The 12,061-nt window shown below is 47.1% G+C and overlaps 1 protein-coding gene across 2 annotated transcripts in view; it reads right to left on the bottom strand.

Moving 5' to 3' along the window:
• Window positions 1-3,355: 3,355 nt before the first annotated feature.
• Window positions 3,356-12,061, bottom strand: part of ZCCHC7 (zinc finger CCHC-type containing 7) — a 105,075-nt gene continuing 96,369 nt past the window's right edge. The window contains exons 9-11 of one of the 2 annotated variants that reach the window (XM_071730425.1): window positions 9,290-9,385; window positions 5,120-5,237; window positions 3,356-4,678 (exon numbers count right to left, since the gene is read on the bottom strand). In XM_071730425.1, the coding sequence (XP_071586526.1) occupies window positions 4,230-4,678; window positions 5,120-5,237; window positions 9,290-9,385 (663 nt within the window). In that variant the 3' untranslated portion in view covers window positions 3,356-4,229. Of the gene's footprint in view, window positions 4,679-5,119; window positions 5,295-9,289; window positions 9,386-12,061 lie in introns of both variants that reach the window. The other variant, XM_071730424.1, reaches the window with a different exon arrangement.

The raw sequence follows: 12,061 nt of genomic DNA, 5'->3' as shown, positions 1-12,061 counted from the left end.
AGTTCACACCTGCAACCCTCCTTTAGGGAGGAGCGGACAAGATAAATGACAACTGACCAAACAGAGGATTCCATCCCATACATCTCATACTCAGTATAAATTTGAGGGATCACAAGGGTCAAACCCCTTTTTTTTTCCACCCCTTCCTGCTTCCCCTTCTTCGCCTGTCCCTGTTTGCTTCAGCATCCTGGGAGGATTCCGTCTGTTCCTCTGCCTGTGGTCCTGATCCGTGCCAGCCTGAATCTCTGTGTTCCTGCCTCCAGCTCCCGAGCACTGCTGAGTCCAGGAGTCCACCCTGGACTTTCCCAGGGCCGCCCTGCAGCCTCGGTGGTGACGTGAGAGTTATTGGGGGGGGGGGGGGGAAGAACGTGGGATCAATTTTCCTGTCTATTTGTATATACTTAGTAATTTGTTCCTATTTATCATTACTGTTTCATTAAAGCTGTGTAGTTCAGTTTCCAACCCATAAGTCTTTCTCCCTTATTCTCTCTCCTTTCTTTATCAGGGAGAGGAAGGGGATTAATAGAGAGCTTCTGTCATTCAGTTTAATTGCCAGGCCAGTGTTAAACCGTGACAGCAGACCCATGCAGCTGGTGGGATGTAAGTGTCTTGGTCCTCCTGCTGTGGACTCCAGCAGTGCCTTGCCGTGGGGTGCTGAATCTCACTGCCCAACAGCAGCTCAGGGCACAGCTCTTTACATGACATGGAGGGCAGGACCAGTGCTGCTGAGAGTCCACTGAGGAGAGGGAACTCAGCAACCCACCCACTCAGCTCAACCACCTTAGTCATCTCCAGCAGATATTTGCTCAGCCCTTCCCTGGAACCCACCAGCAAGACTGCATGTCCTCTTCAGACAGCCTGCTGCAGTTCTCTTGTCTTTACCCCCATACAGTCTGTTTTCTTAGTGTCTCCACAGCACTTTTCTTTCTGTCCTTTAAGCACGTGCTCTGTTCTCCCATTGCCCTACGCAAAGATCAGCTACTTCCCTTTGCACCTGATTTACACAGCTGCTTTTCTCTAGAAAAAAATCAGCCTCACTGCTGTCAGTCTGTCGTTGCTGGCTGTGTAACCTGGACCCTCTGATTCTTCTCCAAATTCCCTGGCAGGTCCTCTAGAGCAGACTCTTTTTGTCTTGATGTGCAAAGCCTGACACAAGTCAGTGTTTGAGCTGATGCCACGTCCTGCCGTGCTCTAAGTGGGCTTGTGGTTCATGCTCGATTCTGTGAATGTTGCTGGAGAACATTCTGGATTCTTTGACCTCAGCTTTCCTACCTTGTGTTCAGCCTGGGAGCTGCACTGCAGCCCTGCTCCCCAGCCAGTCAGATCCTGCCCTTCATCTGCAAGGCTGACAGAAGCTCCTCCCTCCAGCTCCCACCTGCTTCCCAGTGTTTCATCTTTTTCTCTTCCCGTGGTTCCAAGTTCCCCATTTTCTCTCTGCTTTTTCTCACTGCCAAGCAACTGCAAGCATCAGACATGACCAGGGGAAAAGCCAGGTCAGATGTCTGCAGGACTGGGCACTGCAGCACACAGCACACTGCAGCGAGGGAAAGACAGAGACCCTTCCACACTGTGTCATCTGCTGCTTGACACAGTCAGAAGCCACACTCTACATCCAGGCTTCAGTGGGCTTCACCCAAGCACTTGGGAATGTTACCTTGCCTTGAGCTTCCCAAGACAAACCACGCTTTTGCTCACCAGCACATAACTTGTTTTGAAAAATTCCACAGAGAAGTCCATGGTGAAATAATTGCTGGCTAACAACACTGATAAACATCTTGGGACTCCTGGTTGGCTCAACACCTGCTACAGTGCCCAGGCACCTTTAGAGGAGTTAGGAAAAACTCTGACCACTATCTGACATGCACATGGGACACAAAAAGGTATCTGCACCTCTGCCAGCAGCCACGAGGCTGCCCTGAGCTGCTGCTTCCCTGCCCAGCAGGGCAGTGGGAATACTGACAGGCTCCTATGCTGCTGAGCCACCTCAGTGCACATCACTTTCCCATCACTGATGTCACCTCTCTCACTGGCTAGGCTGCTAAATAATGCATCATCACATAAAGCTATTGCATAATGCCTGGAGGAGGAATAAATTGCACTCTTTATTTCCTTCCAGGTTGGTTTGAAAATGAGGATGAGAATGGTGGAACGAGGGCAGGTTTCCAAGGGGAACCTCTCCAGAGAATGCTATCCTGGTGGCCATCAAAATCATGCTCTTCTGGCCTTCACATCTTGAGAGTGACTGTCCTGTTTCTTTTATGGCACACCACATAAAACACATCACACACAGGCTGCTGCTTTGGTAGATGCTGTTGCAGCTTACAGTTTTTTCCTTGGCATCCTTCACTTAGCTGAACACTTATCTGTTTCATTTTTGGGGGAGTGAAGCAGCAAACTACCTGCCCTTGATGTTCTTCAGTAAATGAGGGGCACTGAGGATCTGAAAATGCTCCAGAGGAGCAGAGGACCAGTGGACCAGTCCTTACTGCAACATTGTACAGTGAGAATGGTCAGGATTTACAATGTCTCTGATTAATTTTTATCTTAAAAAAACCCATTAAGCTAACTGAATACTAGCTTGAAAAACAGTGGAAGAAGAAGTTCTGGGAGGCAAGATTCCCTAAAACCAGCCTGACCACAGGTCAGGAGTGTTGCCTCTTCCATGTTTTTGTACTCATGTGCACTCTGGAGGCAGACCAGCTGCTGGAGGTGACCAGCAGTCACATCACCACTTCACACTATTTAGACTTTCAGTATCACCAGGAACTTTTCAGTCAAGTAACCAGTGAATTTAAGAAAAAATAAATTTCAGTTGCCAACAAGGACACACTTAAGCAAAATCAGGTATTAGGCTCCCAGCTTTAGTGTGGGTGTAGCTCTGCTCCAAACACCTGTAAGATGAGGTGATAAGGTCACTAAAATAACAGTACTATCACTGGGGACCTTGCCACACAAAAAGCTATGAGTTCAGGGAGCACCAGTGAGGAACACTGCTGACAGAATGATAGCCCTGAATTTCTTCTAGAGTACCCATTTCCCCTCCTTAGGTACCCCTGTGTTAGCAAAGGCTGCAAATACTTTCTATTTTAAAACACACACATAGCTAAAAAGAGCTCTCTTCCTAGTAATAATTAAGAGAGGACATTTGCCTTTATAAAACTCTGATGTTTGTTACTATCAGCTGCCAAAGCAAAAGGAATGGTGTGGTACAGAGTAGGTCATGAATAAGCAGAGTTTAGATGATGTCCTCTTCAGACCCAGAAAATCTCTTGCCAGAGGTAATGCACTTTCAGCTGAGAAAGAGAAGCAAACAATGGTTTTAATTATGCTTGTTAATGCAAAAAACATGGTGATCTTTTTTATATCTCCATTTCAAATTTTATTTGTGTTTTTCCTTTCATGAAGCATTTATCCTTACAAACCTTTTAAGAACACAACTGATTTATTCCAGTGTACAAAAATACGTGTCTTAAAAAAAAACTAAACTGCAGCACAGTATGTATGGAACCACATACGTTTTTTTATCCCCTTTTCTCCAAGGACATATTTAATTTGGGAAGTAAACTCTGCTCTGTTTCCCAGCTGCTCTCTCCTGCCCTGCTGGCCTGTTGGCAAGGACAGGGCTCGCTGTGCAGTGGCACTGGGGGGATGGACCCATCACACCAGGGTGCCAGGTGGGAGACTGTCAGGTCCCACAGTGCAGGGGAGGGGCTCCTTCCAGGAGGGGCTGGAGTGAAACAGTGCCCAGCTGCACTCTGGAGAGGATGGAGTGGCTGTGGGGAATGTGCTTTAAATCCACATCCTTGGTCTCTACCCCAGCTCCTCCTGACATGAGAGTCTCTCCACTGCTGGCTCCAAAGGCATTGTGCTCCCTGGCAGCTCCAACAGGCAGAGCAACACCTTGCCTCCTGAAGAAACAAAACCTACAAACACTGCATGGCCCTTTTCTCCCTCCCACCACCCCCCAAGGGAAGAAAATAAACCAGCTCTGGTTTTCTTAGTGTAGCCTGCTCTGGGACTGCTGCAAAATACAGAGTCCTGCCTGCCCAGCAGACTCTTCCACAGCCAGGGCACTCCATGGGGAATAGGGATGGACACTGGATGTGTGATGGGTGCCAGGGCCATGGCTGCAGGGACAGACTCAAAATCAGTGTGCTGAGAGAGGGACAAAATAAACAGAAGGCAGAGCTGGAGCCTGGCATTGCCAGTGCTGCTTGTTGAGTTCCTCGTTACCAGGATTTCTGTTTGGACTTCTTCCTCCTCTGTTTGATGAGGAATAAATTCTCCCTGACATCAGGACTAGCGTCTTTCTGTTTTTTCCATTTCTTCTTCCTTTTAGCACCTTCCAGAGGCTCCTGCACACAGCCAGCCTTGCTGCCTGAGAACGCCTGGAAAACAGACTTGTGTTGGCCCTTGCTGCCCTTACCCATCTTCCTTTTACACCCCCTGGAGAAGTCCTCCTCCAAGTCCTGGCTGATTCTAACATGACTTCCGTGTTTCTCTTCTCTGGGTTTTTCTGTCCGGGACATCTTCATCTTTTTGTGGGACCCGCCATCTCTTTTATGTTTCTTGTGTTCTTTCCAAGGCTTGCTCTTTTTCTTATAGCTCTGCCCCCCATGTTTTTCTTCCTGCCACAGTGTCTCTGGCAGTTCTGGCAGAAGGCCAGCTTCCTGCAGTTCTGTAAAACAGAGCAGTGTACCTCAATATCCATGCAGAAAAATCTGAAACCTAGTGCCTGAGCCACCACAGCTTTCCTTATGTATCTATGAAGTTAGCTAGAAAAACACCTTATAGATTTTTTCATAATAATTTTATCTCAATAGACTAGAATCTTAAAAAAATTACAGCTTAATACTTTTTTTTTTTGCTATTTTATGGCATTTTTGATGTCAGTAGGTTTTATAGAATTGAAATACCTGACAATGCTCACCTGATGCCTTTGCCACAGACAATTTCCGTGATTGACATGGATGAATAAAGCCACAAAACTTTCACTGCTATCAAGACTACCTGTTCAAATCCCTATAGCTTTTCCCAACACACAAAAATGCAGGAAGCACAGAAGAAAAATGTTTCAAAGAGCAGAAAGGCAGGAGGGATCTCCCCAAACACACTGTACCTGCAGCCTTCCTTTTCAATCTATGCGCTCTTTTCTTGATATCATATTCATCATCGTAGTAGTAGATGAATGGAGAAGTAGGGAACATGTTCCCATGCATCCGCTTTTCAGAGCACTCCTGCAAAACACATTTCAAGTCACTGGATGTGGCTGAGGAGCAGAGGAAGGAGAGAACCTGTGGAGAGGCAAAGGAGCAGCTGCTCTGGGGAGCAGGGCTCTGCTGCCTGCAGCCACTGGCTTGGGGAGCCACTGGCCACTGCTCCCCTGGCTCCCAGCACACAGGCAGCCTGGCCTCCTGAAAGGAAAAAAACTTCTAATGTCAGGGAGGATTTTTTACTTTGGATCATTCAGGGTTAAAGTGGGAGCAGAAATGTGTGGGAGCCCAGGAATGGGGTGGTCAGAGGGAAGGAGCAGGGGGTGATGGAGCAGGGGCAGCCCCAGTTCTGTGCTGAGGTGCAGGCACAGAAGTTCCCAGAGACAAAACCAAAGCAAATCCTGCAGGGAGCCTCTGCATCACATCTGCAGGGAAGAGGAAGAGAGCCCTGAACAGCTGGCTGTGCTGAGGAAGGGGTTGGCTCTTGCACCATCTGTGCCAAACACTGGATTCAGGAATGTGGATTTTTTTCAGTGCTTCAGCAATGTCTGCTGAGCCAGGCTGGCTGGGATGTGTCCTGTGATTCTGCCTCTTTTTCAGGGTACCATCTGATATTAATTGATGTGTGCATTGCCTGTTAACTTTATATGCAACTTTTTCTATAGTCTTGAAATATCATCTTTCTGCTTCTTGGACATTGCACAAAGTGAACTCTGGGTTGTCCCATTCTCAAGAAACTTCTGCTCACCCCCCCCGACTAAGTCACTCTCCTCCCTTCATTTGCTAATTCTTTCCCCAGCACCCCCTCTCTCCATGTCCTCCTGCACCATCTTTTTTAAAGGCCTTTTTTAGAAGACATTAAAGATGCATCTCAGCTGTCTTTACCATTTCTCAGCTTGTGTGCTGCCTTAGCTTGGCTGGAATCACATGAAGATCCAGGTTACCCTCAGTACCAGCCTGAGGCTGGCACAGCAGAGTGTGGATAAACTCATGGCTGGAGCCACCCCCAGCTCAGGGGGATCAGCCTCCCCCTGGCTGCAAAAGCATGAGGAACAGACCAAGGATGGGGCAGGACAGTCCTCAAGGCTGTTCCCACAGATGTTCCCTGGAGACAGGGATATCTGGGGAGACAGCCTGGATTTCACACCAATACCCTCAGGAGGCAGCTATGCCCCCCTGCAAGAATCCTCCTCTCTCTCCTCTACCCAATTCCCTGAGATTGGACTGGGGACTTTTAGAGGTCCCTTCCAACCCAAACCATTCTGTGCCTCTGAGATTCAGCACCCAGCAAAGCCCCACCCAGAAATGCCACTTCAGGTATTTGTGTTTCACTGGAGTGAAGCCCAAGAGCAGCAGCTGACTGGCTGCTTGGAATAAATAGAAGAAAATATTATCCCTGAGCACTGCCAACAAGTAAACAGCAGACTGGCTTTGCACAGGAGCACACAAAGGCACTTGTGCCTCATCGTGACATCTGTGAAACGTGCTCGAGGCCTTGCACCAGACCCAGGGCTGTCTCTGCAGACACGTGGCCCATGCATTATCTTAATTTTGTGAACTCTGCTGAGTAAGTAAGATTTCTTGTCCTTATTAAATCCTTAGTCTACATAAAAATGTGACAAAACAATCTGAGGAAACATAACTGCCAGGAGCTGGAGACTCTGACAGATCATGTCTTAACTATTTCCATTTCTACAAGCAGTAAGAATGACCTCGTTGCTGGGAGTGCACAGTTAGCACTGGGACTTAGCAAAATTTTTTGCTCTTTGCTCTGTTTCTGGGAAAGGTCTTCTTAGGCCTCTAGCAAAGGAAAGGAATTTCAGGTGTTCCTAAACCAGGTAAAATGGTAGCACTAAAGGATGTGGAGTGGGAAGCATTACTTATGGTGCCCCTATACAAAATTAACCCTAGCCTATTCTTGTTGGTCAGTTTGTTAACCCTCTGTGTCAACTGCTCAAAAAAGGCAATAGAGCAGGAGTCCTGAGATACAGAAATAGGAAAAATGTTGAGATGCTTAACACCACAAGTAATTTTTATCTGCTTAAAAATCTATACATTAAAAAAAAAACAACCAACCCAAAAAAACCCCGCACAACCCCTCTCCCCCCTAAAACAAGACAAAGGAAACTTTTCCCCTCTTACATTCTAGGCAGACCTCTGAAGCTCTGACAGAGCTGATCTCTGCAGGGACTCAGGGACTGACTCCAGCCTCAGCTTCTCAGGCAGTGGGAGCTGCAAACCCTGTGGCCATTGCTGGCCCAGCTGCAAAGCTGCAGACACAGGACACCAGTGGGACAGGAGCCTCAGTGACTCAGTGATAGTTACATGACCCAGCGTGTCCCCTGGACGTGTTCCTGTGTGTATGTAGAAAGGTCCTGAATGTCTTCCCTTCTGTGTTGTTCTTGGCTTCTCCATTTCATCCAGGCATTGTTCAGGCTATTTCTGCTCCTTGTATCCTAGCAGAAATACTGTCTGACCTGCTTTGGTAGCCATAAAATGGTGTCCTTGAGTCACTTTACTCCTCTGCTGATTTTATACAGTTTCTACCATTTTCTATCCAAGTAATCACTATCAGCTGCTCCCACACATTTACTTACTGCTTCTACAGCAGCCTTATTTGTACCCATGTGTGGCTGCCTTCAGATTCCCTTTTCTGACATTGCAGCTCCTCACCCATCACCAGCAATCAGTCTGGCTCCTTCACTGCTGTCACTTCAGCTGTTGTTGTACATGCTCACTGCAGTGTTTGTGCTACTGCCACGGGCTTTATTCTGGTTTTGCTCAGCAGGACCAGTTTCCATGCTGCTTTCACACTGTTCTCAGCTCCCAAGCAGCTCCACCTGTACTGCTGTGTCCTGAGCCTGTATCCTGCAGGGGCAGCCAAGGACTGGGATCTTCTACCATGGCCAAGGCAGGGCCACTGGTGACACCAGGCTGCTGGGATGTCATTGTCTCTCACCCATCCTGGACTGCAACAGCTGATGGTTCCTGTCCCTTCCAACCCAGCTCAGAGTGTTCCAGACCAACCAGACAGCCCCAGTGCACCCCCCAAAGAGAAAGACCTTCACTGTTCTATGCAGGCAGTTGGGCATTAAAAATCTTCAGTTTATCTTTCAGCTCTGACATGAGAAGATCCCAGCAAACCTGCCCTACCTGTCCCCCTGTTCCCTGCAGGGATTAACTATCTAGCTGACAACAGCAGCAAGTCTTTCATGCTACATCATTGGTAATTGTTGCAGCAGAGGAAGAAGGAATTTGCTGTCTCTAAGCTGTAGGAAACTATTAACCCATGCAACACATGACTAACACTAATTTCATACAATACTTGTGGCTCCTGGACTTGTTTCATAAGAGAAAAGAACTAACACTCATTTTGTGTTGATAGTGGCAGGTGGAGAGCTGCACCTGCCATGACAGGGGCTGAAAAATACTTCGACCAGCAGTCTTAGAAGATGCAGCACACCACCAGCTTTTTGATGCCACCCAAGACTCATGATGTCTTCTTTCACCAGCCTGTGTACCTTACAGAAGGATGATGTCAAACTGAATTCAGATGTTGAGTTAAACTAAGAAACTACAAATAAGGATCACCAAAAGTAGGCAGAAACAGAAAATTCCTACAATGGGCAGCAAAATTGTTGGGCTGATTGGGTTAAAAACCTTACATGATGTTGAAGGGTGGCAGTGAAGCACTAGTATTTCATCCCATAAGCTATGGGAAAAAAAAGCAAGTAAAAAAAAAGCTCTGTTCAGCAACTCTGTTTTCTAATGAACATGCTGTCTCGCAGGCAGTCTCATTTTGATTTAAAAAACCCAAATCAATAAATCTGCTAAGGAGAGATAGTAACTTTTATTTTCCTCTGTATCTTTAAATGAGATGAGTGAGATCACTTCATACTTTGGTCTCCACTGATTGCAGCAGAGCTGGCAAGTCACAGGCAGTTCATTAGAGTGGCCCTGCCTGTAGCATTAGCCTGACTCCTCCAGCTCTTGCCTGCAGCCAGACACCATGGTGGAGATTAATTCATACCCCCAAGGATATACTCAACACAGAGACAGAGACTGCTGGGACTTACATATCCAAAGTGTCCTTTCTGGGAACAGTTGTAGCAGTAGACTGAAGCAGAGCGCTCGGGGTGAGAACTGGCTGTCTTGATTGGTCCTGGCTTTGTCTGCAAGATGGAAAGAGGCAAGAATTAGGTCTGGCAGTATTCTGGATGCTGAATTAAAAAAAATTAAAATTACATAAGTATAATTTTATTATGCTTAAATCAATACATCCCTGCTTGCCACTGGAATATTAAGTCTGAAAGAGAAGCAAGTGGCTCCTATTACTGTAATTTTGCAGAGCAGGGCTCAGCCTGAGCATCGCAAATGAGGTGGGAAGAGGCATCCCCAGTATCTATTCCACCCAGACATGTTATGTCAACTCTGAATGCAAGAAAATATGCTGCTGATTTATCTCCCTCCCCTCCTCCTTGTCTCCCAGCCCCCTGCCCCTCTCACAGATGCCCCACTGTCCCCCGGGACGGACAGGGCCGTCAGATACAGCATCCACCAGCTGGACAGGCACATTTGTGTCTTCCTGAGCCAACGCAGCACAGCAAAGCTCTGATGGAGACACGGGGCCACATTCCCAAACCTTCCTCTGCTCCCAGCAGTGGTGCCAGAAGTGGGTGTGCTGCTGCAGAGCCTTGTGGCATGGGCTGGCATGGGTCAGAGTGTGGGGCACGTGAGTCCTGCCTAAAAAAATCCTGCTTGAAATGCAGCAGGGCAAAGGAGCAACAGCACTGCTGTGGGCATCTCACACGTTTCCTTCCTGGTGCTCCAGGAGCATGGGAGAGTGCCCTGGATTTCAAAGAAATTGGTACTGCTCGGTAAAAGCTCTACAAGGAATTGCTTTTTCCTTTGGATCTGCCTCATCCCCGCTCTTCTATTGTTAGAGCTGCTGTGCTCTCCTGCCCAGCCTCCCGGGGGAATGACAGCACTGCTGGTGCAATAGGCAGCAACAACAGAGAGCTCCCAGTGCTGGTTTTGTTTTTATGAATCTGATCACACTTGCGGGGTCACCCTGTTGTGAACCTCCCCAGCCCTGGGTGTGATTCTGTGTCTCAGACTGGCGCTCCCCAGCCTGCACGCACTCACCAGAAGAGGGCTGAAGGAGGACTGAGAAGAGTGACACATCCAGCAGTGATTTGTGACAACAGGAGGGGGCACAGGGAAAGGAAAAACACCACTGCCTGTGGAGTAATTTGCGTATTTCTCGTCCATGTCTCACAGCAAGAGCTCTTCAGCTAACACCACTGTGTGAGAGTGACTTACTAAGCCAGCTTAGTTTTTCAGGTATTCTTTTATCACAAATACATAGAACACGCAAAAAAACCCCACCCCAAAATAAAAACATTTGTATAACCCCCCTGAGGTTACACGGTATATAAAATCTGTGGGTTTAATTTAGTGGATCAGTCACCTGTGTCCTAGTTAGCTTTCAGCATGAGGAGAGGCCCCAGGAATCACCTCTGCATTGGACAGGCCTCCTAATAAGCATAAATAAAACCTAGAGGTGACACCTTCCTCTGCCTTCCCACCATCTAGAGTTTCACCCACATCAAGTCTGTTTTCAAAGCTGATGTCCACTTAAGCCTACACTGGGATGTTGCCACAAAAGTCCAACAGGTTCCTTTGGTCAGTCCCTGTCTTCCAGAGAGCTCTGCAACTAGAAGAATGCTAGTACACTGGCTGTCAAAAATAAAATCAAGGCTTATAGTCTTTGGCTTTCTGCCAGCTGGGCCTTACAATGAACCACAGCATCGGTCTGGAGATGATGTGATTACACCATTTGGTCTTTGCAAAGTGTAGTGTAACAACACCACACAGACACAAAACATGTGTATTATTCCAGAGGCATGATACTTCACATCCCAAGATGATGCCTGCTAGAATGCTCACTGAAGAGTCTGACACCTTTATCCTCCAACATAAATAATGGTGATTTGGGTCATCGTTAGTGCTCTTACACTGAAACGCTGGCCAAACAGGCACTGAGTTCAAAACAGTATTCCTTTTAAAAAAAACAACAAACAAACAAACAAACAAACAAAAAAGTTAAAAGAAAAAGTTAAGGAAGCTCTTACACAGTTTTTAATCAGGGCTGTTGAAACAAGTGCCAGCTGTACAGATGTTGACAAGAGAGGGAGCAGGCTCCCCAGTCACTGCTCAGTTAGTGAGCTCACTCCTGCCACGGGTGCCTCCACCATGCACCCTGGCACCTCAGCACTCAGCAGGAGATGTCAATAACCCACCTGGCTCAGGCTGCTGGGTACCTGTCCAGGGGCTTTCCCGCTGAGTCCCCCTTTACTGTGACCCCAACCTCTCCTGCACCCCCTCCGAGCCAGCTCCCTCCCCATCCCCTTTTGTTTTGTTAACATAAAAGCTCACATTTAAGGAAAACAATCAAACTGAAGAGCTGCAGGTAAGATTGCAACTCTTTACAACTTCACTGCTTTCCAAAGCCAAACAGAAAGGAAACCCACATGTTATAAACTCTCTGTTTTCTTATTACTTAAGGCTTAAAGAGGCATCTAAAGACTCCAGCCATATGGGTACAAAATAAACTATTCATGAACGTGGCTTCTTTATGTTATAGTTTTTTTGTTACAAACATTTAAATAATCTATATTTGTAGGGTGATATCTTGGAGATTACTTCACTATCAATATATAGAAGTAATAACCTGGTAGATAGCATTACCTATGAAAGGTCCATCCCATCTGCTATTCTTGCTGAAAGCTTTTCATGCACCACTAAACTCAGTAAATATCAGAAGATAAAGCATAAGCCTACCACGC

Source organism: Heliangelus exortis, chromosome Z (assembly GCF_036169615.1).
Source record: "Heliangelus exortis chromosome Z, bHelExo1.hap1, whole genome shotgun sequence".
Taxonomy (NCBI): domain Eukaryota; kingdom Metazoa; phylum Chordata; class Aves; order Apodiformes; family Trochilidae; genus Heliangelus; species Heliangelus exortis.
The sequence above is the reverse complement of the archived record's forward strand: the minus strand, read 5'-3'. Positions and strand labels throughout refer to the sequence as shown.